Source organism: Egretta garzetta, unplaced genomic scaffold (assembly GCF_000687185.1).
Source record: "Egretta garzetta isolate BGI_Z169 unplaced genomic scaffold, ASM68718v1 scaffold69, whole genome shotgun sequence".
In the NCBI taxonomy this organism is placed as follows: domain Eukaryota; kingdom Metazoa; phylum Chordata; class Aves; order Pelecaniformes; family Ardeidae; genus Egretta; species Egretta garzetta.
In genome coordinates, this window is record NW_009260790.1 from 2,650,512 (window position 1) to 2,668,573 (window position 18,062).

Consider the following 18,062-nt stretch of genomic DNA (forward strand, 5'->3'; position numbering starts at 1 on the left):
AGAAATTAAAGCTAAGCTCATTGTATGTGGGTGGCTAGAAATAGCAAAGAAAAAAGGGAGGGGAAGAAGCAGTGAAAACAAACTAGCTATGCTTCAGCTGCCTGGTGACCTGGTGATCAAAGTATCTCGTGCAGATTTTGGGTACTCTTAGGCTTGCAGGAGAGTATCTGTTTATATCTGTTGGCAAGAAGGAGAGCTAAAGGTTATGTCAGGAACATGGGTCAACTCATCAAGTGTCTGTGGTAATGTCTGTTGCATGTTTTCTGACTCTGAAGTGGAGTTTAAGGGTTGTTTTTGTGTCAGAATTGGATGTGAGACTGGCTGCAATAAGCCCTTTGGAGTATGTTGCTGTGTTTTCTTGAAATAACCAAGTCCCTGATTTCTCAGATACAGGCAGCTTTTGGTGTATGTTTTTGTAGCAAAAATGAAATAATGCATTGTACTTTGCATGGTTCATTCTTTTTTTTTTTTTTTTTTTTGATAAAGCTGAAGGAGGGAGAGCATGCTCCATGTTAGAACAGAATTTGTCTTGGATCCTCATTATCTCAAGCTGAATGGCACAACACAAATGAGGAAGTGTTAAAAAGTCTTTGGGAGAAGGAACTTTCATTTCCCTAATCCAGATTATTATTGAGATAGCATGGAAAAACAATGCATTACACTTTTGCACAAACATTGGAAACAGTTTTTGGTGAGGTAGGGACTGGGACTCCTTTCCATCAACAGCATGGTGGTAAAATGGGGGTGTGACACCAGTTAAAGATGCGCTTTTAAATCTGTAGTCTAGAACGCCATTAAATGATACTGAAATTTATTGAAATCTATTTGTATTAATACAAAACATGCTGCTGCTTAGAACTAGGAACTGTATCTCTCGTATCAGAGGAGTCAGCAAGCGCTGCAGTTCTTGTGTGTGTGAATATGATGTATTACCTGTACGTATCGTGACAGAAGGATGTTCTTGTTTCTGCAGAGTGACCAGCAGCTGGATTGTGCCTTGGATTTGATGAGGCGTTTGCCTCCACAGCAGATAGAGAAGAATCTCAGTGACCTCATTGACTTGGTGAGTATTGGGTGCTCTGACCAAGTAATAGCTGAGTCCTGGGTTTAAGGAAGATCTGGTATGTGAGAATACTTCCTGAAGCATCTCGGAGGTGTGGTGATTTGTTTCTCTCCTTGTCTTCTGGTGAGGTTGAAGAATACAGCAATTGCCCAAACAATGTCAGGAATCTACATGTTTATTTTGGGCAAGCCAACAGGTACTATTGTTTATGCACAGACACTCTTTTTGAATGGTCATTAGCAGCTTTCTTGATGAAGTCATCACCGGTTTGGAGGCTGCTGTTTAGTAAAAGTCATTTGGAACAGTTTACACAAGGTTGATGCATGCCCTTGTATGTGTGTATTGTCTCCTGATAAACCACCTGCCTGTTTGTAGTTTGACACAGGACTTATGCGGTAGGTGCAGTCAATGTGCACACGCTTCAGAGACGTTACTGAGACAGAATATGTCAGAACACTGGGTCTCTGGAGAACACCCAAACCGATTTATAATTTATGCTGTATCAGGTATTCTGCAGTCCATTGACAATCCAAAAAAAAAAAAACCTGGCCAAACATCTTGTGCCCGATACCTGTTTTCTGCTTGCCCCAGAACATTTGTTTTCCTTCTATAAGCTGCTAATGAAGAAAACTAACTTGAGAAGGATGCATAGGCTCATAATTAGTTGCATAGGAATTAGTTGCACAGGAATTAGTTGCACATCCTGTGATGCACAGTTGGGCTATGATAGGCTAGTGTCAACCGTCCCTGAAAACTGCGTGTGGCACACTTGCCTCTGGAGTAACTTAAAGTATTAATGAAATATGGATTTAATTGATATAGAACCTACCATATGGGCAACTGGGAAAGTTTGTTTCTATTGTCCAGTCTAAATATATGGCTTATTTCTGACCTAAGCTTCTATATTTTTTGCAGACAGAGCACATTGAGGCTGGAACAGGGCTGTTAGACCTTTCAGTTAAGCCTTTCATCTTATCTGTAGTGAGAAGTACATCCCTTTTCTGTGGCGGGTCTGAATTTTATGCATGATGTTGAGAAACCTTGTCTTGAGAGACCCTAAAAACCTGATGGTTCTGCACAGAGCAGCTATTTGAACTAGTACCTCTTAAACTGTTTAAATTGTGTCCGAGCTGTTTGTCATCTTTGTGTGCAGAAGAGCAGCTGCTTGCTAAGTAAAAGTTTAGTTCCTAAGTGGTATTGAAGCTGGTGTTAGCAAACTTTGGAGGAGTCCCATGGTCAAAAAGCTGTGGCTGACTTTAAATTTAATCAAACTGTAAATACTGCTTTTAGTAACATAAGCCAAGGTACAGGTAAGAAAGCTCTGTGGGTCAGGAAAGGAATTACTCCCTGCAGGAAGGGATTATTTCTCTTTCTTGAAACCATTTAGTAATTGGCTACATCTGTGCCACCAAAACTCTTGGTGACCTAAAGCATCATTTTTGTGGCTGTTGCTGGAGGTAGGACACAGAATAACTTAATTATTGATACGATCTGGTGTGACACGGTTGGTTTTTTGATGAAATTTGGAGGACTGAATAGATATCAGGGTTTGAGCAGCTCCAAGGACCATTCAAAACAATGAGTTGTTTAGGGAGCTATGGTAAGTTTGACTGTATAATTGGTATGAGGTTTTTTAATGACTCAGAAAATTGCTGGTTACCTCTAAATGTTGGAATTGCTTTTGGATGGTGCTCATTAGTGCTCTACATGCTTTCCATCAGCAACACGCTCACTGGGCTTCTTTTCATATTGCAAGTGTAACATGAAACAGACCAGTTTGACTGATGCTTGTTAGAAGGAAGGTCTGTGTGATTCCTCCACTAGTCACTGCAGTGCCTTCTCTGCGGTGGAGATGAAATAATTTGTTAAATCCAGTATGATTTCTTTCTTGTTGAGACATCTGTAGACCTCTTCTGCAGCCCACTCTCAGCCTGACGGCTGCAAGACTCAAGTCTACACTCTGGCTAGACAAGAGCAGCGTATACACTGCCACCTGTAATAGTTCCAAAAACATCATAAGCCAGACTCAGGCAAATAGCTTTTTGACCTTTTTTGGCAAGTTTCATCCAAACTTTTACAGCTGACGTTTTTATTCTGTTTCCTGTACCATTACCAGACAATAATCTCCTTGAAGTAAAAGGTCAGACTCCAAAAGCATGACGAGCGTGAGGAGGTTCATTAAACTTGTGTTAGAATTATAAAAGATGGCACCCTGACTTCTGCTCCCTTTGTGCTTGGTTTCCTTGCTTCATTATGCTGCCATGCTGGAGTAGACATGAAGCAGAGACCCACATAATTTTTTTTTGGTTGTGAAGCTGTTACTTGAAGTTTGCTTGCAGCTCAACTTTCCAGAGTTTTTCCATAGGAATTGATCTACAGGCTGATGAGTGTAGCTACTGTTTTGATGCTTGCTTAAGATCCATTGAAAGGAAATAAAGATGACTTAGAAATGTCTTTGTATGCAAAAACGTTTCCAAAACTACTCTAGTGAGGAACTGACAGTGGCTTCCTCAGCTTGTATTCCTACTGGGAAGGATAACGGCACTAAGTTCCCTCCCTGAGGTCCCTCTTACTCCATCAAAGCCATGCTCTGCTGCTGCTTTTTAATAAAAGAGCATCTTGGTGCCAATATGAGTCTGTGCAATGTGTTCAAGGCTGTACATTGCTGCCCCCATGTGTTGGGCTGACAAGGGAAAGGGTCCAAACTTGAACATGAAGTAAAAGGGTGGATGGAAGAAGAGAATTTTTGGGTCACTGGCCCTCATCAGACCAGACACTTTTCATTCATTAGCAAAACAGTTTGTGGTTTGCCCTTTTACCACATCTGTTGTTGCGTTTTTCAGGCTGCCGAGTCTTCAATTAGAGTTCATTAGAGACCTTGTCAATCATAGGACTCCAGAAGTCCAGGGCGAAAGAAGCCATGAACGGTGCTGGTAATGTGCCTTGGCATGGAATGCTCTGGTTAGAATTCCATTAGTTGGTATTTGTAAATAGACTACTTTGAGCCTGTCAAAATGTACAAGAGGACTTCTAAATCTACAGAAAGAGCTTAGTGTAGGCACATACCTTTTGAAGGACAACTAATTTAAATTAGAATAGTTTTCCATGTAGCTCCTCTGGAAACTGGGGTATCTGAAGCGTTGGAGCACCTACCTGTCAGCCAAGTCCAAACTGTAAAGCAGTTCCCACAAGAGGAGTGCTAGAGGTGATTACACTGCTCTTACATGGAGTCGTCATAAGGATATGCTAAGTGATAGGACTTGTAACATTAATACAGATTTTAACTGTGTAGCATAAATACTGTCTCACCTCCTTACTGCCTCACATTGTCCAGGAGCTGCTGCTGTTGATGTACTGTGCTTCTCATGGAAGTCAGCTGCAAATCGCATCTGTTCTCATCACTTGCCGAAAGGATACTATTAAGGGTATTTTCTGGATGAAAATGTTTCTTGTATCAGTTAAGAGTGAGATCTTGTTCTGGTTCATGGAAATCAGAGTGGCATGAAGTAAGGAAGCTTGCCTCTGAGCGGCTAAACAGCTTATACTGAAAGATCAGAACAATCTGAGAGAATTGTCCTCCTGCTTCTTTCTCTTAAGTTGTACAGTAAGTCAGGCTGCGTGTACTTCTAGCTGTGCTCTTTCCAAGAGAAACCCCAAAGAAGGCATCACCTTTCAGGTAGTGCTGTTGTGGAGGATCTCTTCCTAGGACACCTTGGAAGCAGGCGTAACAGGGTAGGTCAGCGATATCTCTGATCACAGCCTCAAGAATCCTTTTCGTGTTTTTTTTTTGTTTGTTTGTTGGTTTTTTTTTTTATGAGACAGCTTCACTGACATATCTTAGAGGGGTGCATCTCTGGGAGAGGTGGAAGTTGGTTTTATTGTGCTTGTGGGTCATGTGAAGCAAATAAGGGGTCTGTGACGGGATTGTCTTGATGGCTTTGTCTTGAGTATGGAAGTTGGTATGTATCGATGTTGGTAGAAGTTAAGCAGGTTCCTTTTGCAAGTACAAATTGCCTGCTGAGTGTTTAATTTGGATGTTTGCCTGTGTGTATATAATATAAATTAGATGAAAAATCCAGCTGACTCAGAAAAATCAGATGTCTGGCATAAAGTGGGGATGGAGAATCATCCTTACAGAACTGGCTCACAAAATGGACAAGCAGACTCACCAGAAGAGTGAGGTTTGCTCACAGCCAGAACTTTCTTCCTCTCTTTTAAGACTGATATTCAAGTAATACTCAGCTTACTCCCAAAAGTGAAAGCTTTTTTGAAGCACAGATTCAAGTTAGGCTGCCATGGAAGAATTGAAGCTAGAGTTCTTTATAGATAGAGCAGTCAGTAACATAAGTGGTTATTTTTCAAGGCTCTGTTTGCAATTAAAGATCTGGGAAAGGATCATCTTTGCTTTCTCATCACAGGAGAATGCTTAAGTATTTTTAGTAGAATGTGTTACTTTTTAGAAAGTCCCAGAGAGATGAATTTAAAATTGTGTAAACTTAAAATTTTGAAATATTTGAACAATATTTAGGACCTTGCTTCATGTAGCCAGCGTGCCCCCAGGCAAGTCTCAAATCTGCTTGCATGCCTTTAATAACTGAAGATATATGAAGCTAGAGAATTTATCCCCAGGAAAACTGCATTGTTTAGGCTGCACAGACCATAAAGAACATGAGAATGTGACTGGAGCTTTTTGTATTTTGAGTCCAAGAGCCTAAGCAGTACGCAGAATCGAGGAGAAAGATAAAATAACTGAATGCAGATGGCTAGCTGGACATCTAGTGAGGGTGGAAGATGTTTTAAAAAAACAAACCTCAGACCCAGGGAAAACTTAAAGGAGTGGAAGCAGAAGTGCCTTGACAGCCTTGTGGTCTCAAAGCTGAGTTTTTGACCTGCTATTCTTCTTGGACTCGTAGACTTGTGTGATAGGCTGTATGCCACCAGCAGTCAGTCGGGGTTCTAACGCAAGGATTATTGGCTAAAGAAAGAGGCTCTGGCTCTCTGAATAAATTTATGGCTGTGGAGAGCTAGTTTTCCATTTGGTGAGTGGCTGTAAGCAGGAGCTTTTCCAGCTAGAAAAGATTACCTCTGGATATCTTGATGGTAGCTGGAGTTACCAATTAATATATGTAAATTGTTAATGTGATGCTTGGCGTAGAGCATACTTGCATGAGATTGTAAAAGTGAATTTCACTTCTGGCTTCATATTCACTTATTCTTTTAAGCCTAAACTGTGTCTTTTTTCTTCCAGTCTCATGCCACTGCACTGCTGGTGTTAGAGATCATTAAAATGTTTGTTTAAATATCTTTGTAAAGGAGGGGAGGGGGGAGATCACTTGATGAGCTTGAATCCTAATTAGAAACCTATCTAACCTCTTTTAAAGATGTGGGGAAAGCTAGAATGTAGAAACATGGCTGCAGAGAGTCTGCCTCTGCATATCCCTTAATTGTTGCTGGATGTCTCCAACACCAGCTGGACTCTTGACACAAGTAGTTGAGACTTCCCAAGATATTGATATGCTGTGATGGCTCAGGGGACTTGTGGCTGGTAATGAGATACAGAAGCCTTCACCTGCAGGTCACTGGTCCAAGTCTAGGGCAGTCTAGCTGTGCCTGCCAGATGGCTAGCTTTTGTTTCTCAGTAAGCTACAGAATGCTGAATCTAGCAAAAACCCTATTTTATCCAGCAAATCGCAGGAAGAATGCCAAAGATGCTGTTTTATGAACGGTAGTCACCTTTCAGAGTTTTTTAGATGTAGTTCCTTGAGCTGAATTGAAAAATGCTGTAATTAATGTAACGTTTCTGCTATGACATCGCTAACTAGATCTTGGATCTGCAATCTTGTTACAGTTTGTCCTTTTCCAGAAAAGCTGATTGGTTTTAATTTGGTTTTGCTAATTCTTGCAGTGCTGGAATTCAGTGCAAATACTTGAATAAAGCTGAGCTGTTTCCAATATCAATTACATCTGGTCTTGAACACAAAAGTCTATTTAAGTGTCATTTAATAAACAGAGCTTCAAGAATGTGTGGCCCTTGGACATCTGATGGATCAAATTAAGGTTTAGCAATGTGTGGATTTGTGGGAGTGACTTTACTAGTGGTTTTAGGCCCAAGATGAGTGGAGCCAGGCTTCCTTCTTGAGTTTCCACAACATCCGTTAGGCCATGTCTGTGTCTGCAGGAACAGGAAATTTTGAGGCTGTGGAATGACTCAGAAAAATTATAATATTTTATTATACACTGGCCCAGAGGGGAGGAATCCAGGCTGAAGAGGGTTCGTGTGCCAAAATAGTTATTTTGCAGGAGTGCCAGGTAATGTACGTGGGCACTTCCCTGCCTTTGAGTGATTTCCCCAAGTGCTGCGGGCAGTGATTTTGTCCATGTCTGTAATGATGTAAGTTGTCTTAAGAAAGAAAAATCAAGTCTTAAGAGTTTGCATGAAATTAAAATACTCTTTCCTGTCTGGATGTGGCTTTTAATTAAAAACCGCTCTAGTCGCATGTGTATTCAGATACCTGCATGTTAGACACACATTCAAAAGATGGATCTGAATGCCACCTTTCAAGCTCGCTTCATCTTCCTTCTGATTCTTTAAGGAAAAAATGTTTCACTTTTAATTTTGCTGCATTTAGCATAGTTTTCCAGTGTGTAAGGTTCCTCTGGAGGTCAGTACATGCTGACCTCTGAATAAACATGGAAAAAGACTCCAAGCATAGAACCTTACACTGACAATGTTGCTGTTTCAATTGTAAACATGATTCATTTCAGTCAAGGCTGTGGAAGAAAATATAATAACCTTAGCGTACTCAAGTTGTTCGGCTGGTAAGCCAAAATATTAACTGTCCTGAATGTGAAAGGTGCAGAATTTGATGCAATTCAGCCAGCATGATCAAAGCAAGGATGGAAAGCGTGTGAAAGACATGAAGAGCTGGAGTACTTCTCTTTTTTTTAGATGCTTGTTCAATCATACTTAAAAAAATAATTCGGAAACAATTGTTTAGTTGATAGTAAGTTCCTTTACCAGAAAGTGAGTCGAGAAGGAATGATTATTAGGTTAGCTACTCCAAAAAGTGTACGGTTTCGACTTTGGCACAAGTGATTATTTGTCTTGATAGCAGAGTGGTTGGCTTAATTAAAACACTGTCCACATACCTGGCTTGCTCTGATGGAGAATACTGTTACAGGAGACAACAGAATCCTTGTTCGACACGCAGGAGAGTATGCTTAACTCACTTTTCATTCAGTTTTTCTTTCCTCTATACTACACGCTCATTGTATATCTCCTTGCAAAAAAAAGATCCCACAAACACAGTGCCCTGTTGCACGGTATGTGCTTCTGAATGATGCTGCTGTTCAGTTCCAGGCTGAACAGCTGAGTCTGGACCCCCTGAGATTCCTCTCTTTTATTTCTTTTCTAATTTACATTGAGGGTGGTCTCGCTCCATGACTACACTTGCAACCACCATAATAGACGATTGAGTGCTTATTTGTGGAAACATGGGTTCATTAGGGTCCAGAGTACTCTGTGGACCAAATTAAATCAATGATGGCCTTTAGCTAAAGATACAAGGTTAAGATTGTATTCTACATTTGAGCTTCCACTGTTCAGAGTGGGCAAAACTTGTGTCAAAGTAAAGGTGGGAGCCCAGTCTTTGCATATAAAACAATCCTCATAGCTTCAATTTTTTCATCGCAATGACACTTAATTGAACAAAATCACTGCTTTGGCATTTCAGTATTTGGCCTGGGGAGTGGGTTACTTCTTGCATTTCTAAATTCAAGTTGAAGTTCCCAGTATAATCACTGTTGGAGACATGCAGTCAGGCACCTAACTGTGTTTTGGCTTTTCAGTTAATGTAGAACAAGCCCATAAGAAAAGTTAACAGTGGAAATCACTGTTTCAGGCTGAAAACTCAGAGGATCGGTTGGTCTTCTAAGGAGAGTTGTCTTTACTGGGAAACATTTAGATGTTTTCTTGCTAAATATAAACTGAATTCTGCAAGAGTCTGAATGTGCACAAAAGTAATTTAAGGTTCAATACTTGACATGGGGAAGAATTTAAGGAAAAGTACATGCCTAGTGTAAAATAACTGTAGGGTGCTTGCATTGCAGCACCTAGCTTAGCCTGGCTGTGCCAAATACCACCGCATGTTCTAAAATGCAAAGGACCTAAACTCAGAAGGGCTCAAATAGCCTCATGAACATGTAGCTGAAGTGTTTAAAGCTGCAAATTACCTTGTTCAAATTACTGCATTTGCCTTGTAAGCAGCTTTAGAACATAGAAGAGGAAGACCAGCGTGCATAAATCTTGTAAATTCATCTTAGAAAGGAAGTACAGCAGCTGTTGAACATTGATGTAATAAATGATACAAAAATTATTCTTTTGGAGTAACTGTGCCACACATGGATGTTTTCCCGATAATTAGAATTACATGAGTAGTTCCATCAGCTGGAATATCGCTGTTCTTTTTATAAAAACACTACTGAAAATTTCTAATGCTTCCAAAGTAGGGTTTCTTCCCTGTTTTATTCTGAAAGGAGAAAGAGAAAAGAATATATTGCCTGAAGTCCTGTAGCATGTCTGTAGCAGAGAGACAATGGGTATATAGCTTGCTATTACAGTAGAGTATTATAATATGGTATAGTGTATTTTAGTAAGTATATGATAGTGTATAGATATAACAGATATAGATACTATCTATATAGATATAGGTAGTATAGATATAACATTATTTACTGTTATAGCTGCAAGACTAGCCACAGCTCTTAGAAATTGGAAAAGTGACCGTGCTCGTGAATATTTGTGTTACTGAATCATCCAGAGATAAGTTTAGTTCACCATTACTATGTGGAAATGAAATAGATTGCATCTTAAAAAAAAAAAAAAAGTGTTAAAAGTTCCTTCTAGTCAGTAAGAGATTGTGCTCTCCCACTGACCAGTATAGAAATACCATACTAGGCACGTGCTATTTTTAAAAGAAAGTTAAATTTAGAAGTTATTTGTGTGGCTTTTTGTAAGGGTCTTAAATTCAGCTGGCTATTAGGAGCTCTTCTGCAGGGGAATTGACTCTTGTCTTGACTTTGGGATTTCTTTTGAAAATGCTCTGTATGTATATTTGAGTTTTAAGAATTGTACAGTGAGACCTCTCGTGCTCTCTTACTGCTTGTGTAATTGGGCTTTTCCCAAAGAAATTCAATAGAAACAGAGTCTGGGAAAACCGCCACTTTTTTCTAAATTGTCTTCTCATCACTATAACTCATTCTAAATGCACGTCAGAGTGAGGAGTCTGTTCCTAGATGCTCATCTCCGTGCTGATGGGCAGCTGGCCAAGGAGCAGCTGAGAAGAAGGAATATATTCAGCTGGTCACTCTTAGGAACCACACGGAGCATAGCTCTTAATGATGAGGTGCTTTGGGTCTTGTTGTGTGTGCATCCAAAATGGAAGCAATCATCTCGAGTTGTCCTCTGCCTGAAGAGTCAGCCTAAAATTAATAGCTAATGAAGAAGCGAAGGGGGAGATAAAGTGGAACCAGATGGGCTTGTGAACGCAGATACATCACTTCACTTAACCTGGGCCATGACGCTGCTGATTTGTATCAGCTCCGTGGAGTATTAGGGTTGTCTGTTTTCAGAAAAAGTAAAATTTTCCTAAAAGCTGCTTGCTTCTTGTCCGCTGTTATTTACTCACTGAATGCGCAATGGTTTTGAAGTTGCTCCGTCTTCAAGTATCGAACGATGAAGGCCAATGCAAAGCATCTAGCTTTATATAAATAACTAAACAGCCCTGCTCTGTAATCTAGGCTCTTCAGTTATCCCTTGTTACCACATCACAGTGTATATAGACCAAAGTAACACACCTCAAACTACCGTTTCAGCTTTTTCAGCACTGTCGGTAACTTTACCAACGATTTCTTGGTTTTTCTCTTGGTTTTTATGTGTTTGTGGGATGATTATGTGGGTTAGGTGTTGCGTCTCTTGCTAGCCACATCTTGTTTTGTCCTTTGGCCTTTCTGGGGGTTTTTTTAGTCTTCTGCGGTCATGTTGTTTTATATTTGTCCCTGCTTACTTTGACTTAATATCCTCTGTATGTTATTGCCTTGTACTTGGGACTGGGAATGTTTTTGTTTCAGGCAGTTTGATGTCTTAGGTCACATCTAGTGCATTAAAATAGTTTGCACATATGCTTTTGGGAGCTGTGGCACCCCTGATTTGTTTTTTCTCCTCTAGGCTTTTTCCTTTGAAATTATACCAACCAGTTCACTGGCTTGAAGAGAAGAAAGCACATTTCCATATTTTCTTTATTCCTTCCTCCCTCCTTTTTTATTTCTTATGAGTTGTGAATTCATCACTTCGTGATTAATTTTACCCTTGATTGCCTTTTGTCTTCATGTTCTCAATCAGGTTTTCATCTTTACAATGTAGAATGAAACGTAGAAGAGATTCCACATTGATTATTTATTTTATCTTCTGTATTAGCATGTTGGCACCAATATATTAATGACCTTGCCAGTTGTCCTGTATTCTGTTGTGTTCCCAACATTTATTGGGAAGGGCATTTTAAGTTAGTCCCTTTCCCTTAGGGGGGAAATCTGGAATGCTTCTTCCAAGGGGAACATACAATACACTAATTGTTTAATAATAGCTCCAGGAGTGATTTGCTGAGTGTCCCCTCACTGCTGCATGTGCCCTAAAGTTTTACAGGGGAGAGGGAGTTCCCGGAGGAGGCTCTAGGGTGGCCAAAGCCTGCAGTATAGGAATGTGGATATTGATAACAGGGCTGCTGTCAGCCCCAGAACAAGAGGCCATGGGATGGAATTTGCTTGATTTGCTTGTGCTTGCATCCACACTAGCTTCAGGCTGCAAAATGTCATCTCATCATCAAAGCCTCTCTGCCCTGTTGAAAGCACATCTTGTAGTCTTTCTCCACGTGACGTGCAGGGAGACAGCTGGGATTATGAATCCATTAAAAGCTACCTGTGTAGGAGATGTGTTTGATTTTATATGTTCACGCACACAGACACACGCGTATTTTTATTAGCCAACATGGTAATGTTTGGCCAGCTGCCTGGAAACTATTCTGAACTCTACACAGAGTGGGAGCTTGTGAAAAATACACTCTAGCATATGGATGGTATATTCTTTTAGCAGCTCCCTTGTTTCTACTCCATTATAAATATTTACCTTTATTCATCAGTCCTCGACAATCACTTTACTGGCCGTCTTTGGCAAGAAGCTAATATTGAGAATGTATATATTTAAGTGTACTGGACCACACTAGTGGCTAGGTAATTAAATCTGAAATTATTGGAGGTGGGAGCATAGGGTTGTGTTGTAATTTAAGTGCAGGTTGCTTTTTTATTGTTTTAAAGGGTTTCTGGCTTTGGGACAGATCTGGGCTATTAATAACAAAATCTGTTCATAGGGATGCCAGTCTCTTTTAACCTTAATGTGTTACCCTCTCTTCCCTCCTTGTTTGTTTTTTTTTTTTTTTTTTTTTTTCTCCAAACCACCAGGTCCCAAGCCTCTGTGAAGATCTCCTCTCCTCTGTTGATCAGCCATTGAAGATTGCACGAGATAAGGTGGTAGGAAAAGATTATCTATTGTGTGACTACAACAGAGATGGAGACTCATATAGGTGAGTTCATATCCGAAGCAAGGAACTAACTGGTTTACTTTGTCAATGAGAACTACGTACAAGTGTTGCAGTCCCTTCTCCCTCTTATTCTTAGCCAAAAAAAAATAAAATTAATGATATTAAACTCTTCTCAGCGAGGAAACTGGGACTGTTTCAAATAATCTTCTCTTAAGACTAAGTTGTTCTTAGTATTTCCCTAATATACAAAAGGGCATAAACAGCATTATCTCCAGACCACTGTGGAGTGCTTCAGTTTCAGGTAATGTGGTTGGATGGCTGCTAATCTGATGACTTTGCAAGGCAAGTCCTCACTGTCTGTCTCTAGAACAAGATGTGTTTTTGTCCTGGAAACCACGGGGTTTCTGCACATTTTCCTTGCTGTGATTTACAGTCATTCATTGAAGCCTAAAATGTGATGATGTTATCTTGTTAAAGGGGTGACTAACCCATTTCTCTTAGGTTTTCTGTAGTATAGTTATGTCTTGGAGAATTAAAACCAGTCGGATCTCTAGAAGAAACAATTGTGATGGCCTTGGCATGAAATTAAACCATCTATTGTTGCAAGGCTGTAAAATCTTTGGAATGGATGACACCAGAAAAGAGATGATGCAGGCAGTTGGTTCAAACAAAATCATCTGCTTGTACAAAACAGGGTGGACTTGCAGGCTGGGAAAGGCTCTTTCACTCACATTTTGCAAGGGATTGAGTCTGACTTTGGAAACGAAATGTCATTAGTTCTGTATGAAAATCTTGGCCCAAGTTTTTTAGCAAAGAAAAGGATTCCCTTTCTACCAAAATAGCTAATTTATTCTGAGGACTGTAGACAAACCCAATGAAAATATTTGAACAATATAAGCTGTATGTAATTATATAATATAATTAATTTTGAAGTAGAAAGGGCTGTAATACTGGAATGGTACAATGATATTTCAGTATTTTGGCTGCCACTTTGAATGCAGTCCCTCTTTTAATGTTTTTATTCTATATCTTGCCATTAGGATGATTACAGTTGAGCGACTGTAATTGCTCAACTACTTTTTATTTTTCCCCCTTTTTTTGCATTGCCTGCCTTTTCTTAATAGCTGTAGTGACAGTGGCGTAGTTCCAAATATTTAATTAAGAATCACAAAGCTTGTAGTCCAGAAACCTTTGTGAATATTGCATCACCTAGCTTTTATTCTTTTCTCTTAACAAAGGGGTGCTAGGCTGTGAAGTAATGACCACCATTCATCTTCTGTCCTGAGTTAACAGCTCGGCCGTTCTGCTGCTCCTGGTTATGATTATACGGGTTACATCCCTGGCTCTCCTTGCAGCTTCAGTGTAATAGCTTGCATTTTTTAGTGCTAACAATTGGAACTAATCTACAGTACACATCTAGCTTTCCATTGTGCAGATTTGCAGTAGTGTTTTACATTCATCTGGCCAGAATGTTTCAAGAATTCTGTTTCCAAGTGGGATTCCAGAAAATATTTTAACAATTTATTTTTCTTTGGCTCAGGCCATCATTGCAAGAAGCAGGTAAGCTTTTAGAGGATTCTAGGTTAACTGGATTCTATTGCTTTGAGTTGCCAGAAAGGTGCTTAGCTAAACTGAAAGCCTTTCTGTCTGTAGATGATTTACACAGAGAGCGTTCTGAGATTAATTTTGTCCTGGAAATAGGAGGAGGAGACTGATAATGGATGCAAAGTTTGGCAGTGCAGCTGGATTATGGCTGAGTGTAAATCTTAATGGGTTTTTTAACTATAACCTATTGCAGTGGGCCAAGAAGTAAGAACGTCTCTAAGGTGAAGTGTTCACTCATGTTCTTTAGGGTACTAATCTAACACTGAAAGTTTGTTCAACCTTCTGCAAAAGAGCCTGGGGCCTTTTAAAAGCATTTGTGCATCAAGCTTGTATGTCTAAGTTGGTCAGATCTATGTTAGCAGCTACATGCATTTAATCACTTCTAAATTAGTAGCTAGAACAGAGTTTTACAGCTCCTGCCCTCCACAAGATGTACTCCTGCAGCTCCATCCTCTCTGGCAGATGCAAGAGAAGGGATTAGGTCCTCTGTTTCTTGTGGGTCTTTCAAGAGATGCTTCATCACCAAAGCTGTGGTATGTCTCTTGCAGTCCCCTTGCATCCTATTTAGGCTGTTGACATGAGCATCTATCACCAGAGGCACAGGAAACTTGGAAAGGCACTTGTTAAACAGTATTGTGACATGCTGCAATAACTAGTAACACTTGCTCCCTGCCGCCCCTCCGTGTTTAATTAGTGCACGTGGTAGCCCTTTCTTTAAGGTTAGTTTCATGCTTGCCTCTGAAATTTGCTCAATCTCTTTTTTTTTTCTGAGAAAATATTTAAATAAAGGGAAACAGGAGGACTTGTGGTTTTTTAAATCACTTTGAAATTTTCAGGACTTATTAAGTAATGGGCTTTCAGAAAAGCTATTTCATTTGTGTAGAATAGGCATAATGTATTAATTGCTGGCATTAAAGAATGCTGTTCTTTAAGGGTTTTGATTCAAGCGTTCTGGATTGAAGTGATTCTTCCTTCTGGAATTGATTGGTCTCAGCTCTGTTTTGTGAAGTAAATTCTTTCCTTCAGCACAAAGCAAAAGCCTTTGAAAACCAAGCGATACTAACATGTGCATGTGTTAATCCCATTCTGTGCCTGTGTTCAGACATTGTTATTCATACCTCATAAAAACTTAAGTTGTTACTGGGAAGTGGCTCTCACACTAATTTAATCAATTAGGCCAAAATCTAGGAGGAGTTTACCGTGCTTTTAAAAGCTTTTGATATTTCCACAAAGGTTTTTCAGAACCACACGCTCCATTAGAAGTCCCAAGAAATACTGTTCCCTGCCTGCAGCACGCTACATCCCCAATTACTCCATGCTTCAAACTGAACACCAGTTTTCCTCTTACTGGAGAGGTTGCTAATTGCATTTCTTTTAATATGAATCCAAGCATTCTGTGGACAACTGAGCCTCATGCTACTTTGGCAGGAAAGGTGGAGCTAGGTAGTCAGACTTTCTCACTGGGAATCAAGTTTGATAGCAGGTTTTTTTTTTTGAGTGGCTTTACAATTTGACTGGGAATTAGCTTTGGAAATTTTGCTGCTGTGGGGTGTTTGGCCATTCAGGTGATAACTCCACCAGTTTCATGGGGCAGCACGCAAGGAAATTAATATCCTAATGCTTAACCCATCACAGTTTACTCCTTCCTCATATTTAGACAGACTTCATTTTCTCCATGTCAAACGTGGGTCAGACCAGAAATATGTTTTTTGGAGTGTCTCTTGGATCTTCGTAAATAGATAATTTTCCCTTTCTTCGTATTATTGCCCCGCTGCTCGTGCAGCCTTTTGTGCGCGTAGTCTCGCAGGCGCTTCTGTGAGTGCTCCTGTAATAGCAAACCTTTGTGGAGGATATCGAACAGCCATAGAATCCACATTGTGAAGGCAGAGCTTTTATTAATTTTTTTTTAATATATAAGACTTCAAGGTCCCTGACTTTGTCCATACATTTCCACTCAAAGTATGTTTGATCACTCTATTAAATAGAATCCTTATGGGGAATTTGGTGCCAACAACGCTGAAACCTGTTAGCTGAAACAAAAAACATTCTCTTTTAGGGAAATTAGAGGTCTGACTTTTGAAATTTAAGTGCTTGTCCATCTGTCTTTCTTCAAATAGCCTCCATTTAAGTTTTTAAATGTGTTGTGAGTACTCTTCCACAAAAAGAAAAAAAATACAGGGTGGTGTTATGAGATTGGGGTTTTTTTTTAGGTGAAGTTGCTGCTGGCTCTGACTGTAATGGGTTGAAAATGCCACGATCTGCTAGCTAGCAGAATCTATGTTACTGGGCTTCCCTTAAATCCCATTCCTACAGCCTGTAAAAGACATCTAATGTTACAATTAAAGTATCGTGACTGTGGCTTCTGCATGGGTTCCCCGCTCACAGATTTCCTCGTAGATGACGGATAAGCACAGTGTTCCGAATTTACAGAAAACAGTAGGATTTTTTTTTTTTGAATCTACCTTTTAAAATTTAGTAGAGAAAGAAAAAGTAAGCACATCCAAATGAATGCTGCTGATAATGCAGAAGTGTACCGCTACCTTACCTAGCATACAAGCCCAGGCTTTGCTTTTGCAGACTTCATGATAGCAAGGTCAATGCTCTGTCTGCCTGAACTTCTTTGGTGTCATTTGGTTTTGTGTGTGCTGCCTGGTGGGCGTAGGTGTGCCATTTGGGAACCCCGCAGATAGCACTGGTGGTGATTTTTGTGCGAATCTTTTCCAGATTTCAGAGAGGTTGTTACGTAAAGGAGCACTACTGTAGCCATTGACTTTTCTCCAAAGCAACCGAGTATTAAGCAACTGTTTTGAAATGAGAACCACCACCTGAAAAACATTGCTCCGGGTGGAAGCGACATAATGATTTAGCTTTTCCTGGTGTCTCACCTTTTGAGCCCGATGTGGTAGGGAGGAGTGAAGTGTTGTGAAAGCGCAAAGCCAGAGCGAAGCAGAGCCTGTTCTTTGTGCTTTGCGTTAAACAGATGTCAAGACTAGATGCCTTTCTGAGAAATGAATAACAAATGGCTGCTGAGGAAAAAGCCCTTTCGTATGGACTGCATTAAGACCTAGTGCTGGTAGACTGGAGTATTTTGAAAAGTGAGTAGGTAAGGGGTAGAGGTACCTTTCTTTAAACTAGCAGTGATATATGTAGGTTGGCTATTCCAAGGGGAAATGAAAAGGAGAATGCAGGTTTACAGAATGGGAATTATAAAAGTCTCAAGCAGATGGGCAAAGGGTTCCATTAATCTTTTAATACCAAATCTTTCATTAAGAGCACAAAATCTCTTCCACACCTGCAGAAATCATAGTAAAACCTGCAGTTTTACAAACCCTGTTAAATCCTTCAAACTGTTCAAACGTTTTCCTAATGTTATGCTAAAAGTAAGAGTTTATTTCAAAGCAAAATAGTGGAGGAGAATTTTGACCTTTAATTGTAGACAGCAGTGTTTGGCTCAGATACCATCAGATTCCAAATAAACTACACAATCTATTTGTATTTGCATGAAAATAACTTTAAATTTCTAATGTGCAACAGCCAAGGCCTCATTTTTGAATATTTAAGAAGGAACAGATTCAAACCCCAGCATGATTATTTATGTAGTAGAAACCCGAAGATGGGGAGTGTTCCCCAGGTATGCTGTAAACTTTGGGGAGTCACTGTTCCCTTTTTGTCAGTGTGTGAAATGGCTGTTGAGGGCAAAATTCTTACAGATAGTCTGCTTTCAGTACCTTCTGGGTTTTTTTGGGAGTTCAGCATCTGTGGATCAGGTCAGACCCACAGATCTCCAACCTTTCAGAGTTTGT

At 40.0% G+C, this 18,062-nt stretch overlaps 1 protein-coding gene across 3 annotated transcripts in view; it reads left to right on the forward strand.

The window, feature by feature from the left end:
• The first annotated feature begins 955 nt into the window (after positions 1-955).
• Positions 956-18,062, forward strand: part of CAPZB (capping actin protein of muscle Z-line subunit beta) — a 44,965-nt gene continuing 27,858 nt past the window's right edge. For all 3 annotated transcript variants that reach the window (XM_035901844.1, XM_009646480.2, XM_035901845.1), the window contains exons 1-2: positions 956-1,063; positions 12,575-12,696. In XM_035901844.1, coding sequence (XP_035757737.1) covers positions 956-1,063; positions 12,575-12,696 — 230 coding nt within the window. The remainder of the gene's footprint in view (positions 1,064-12,574; positions 12,697-18,062) is intronic.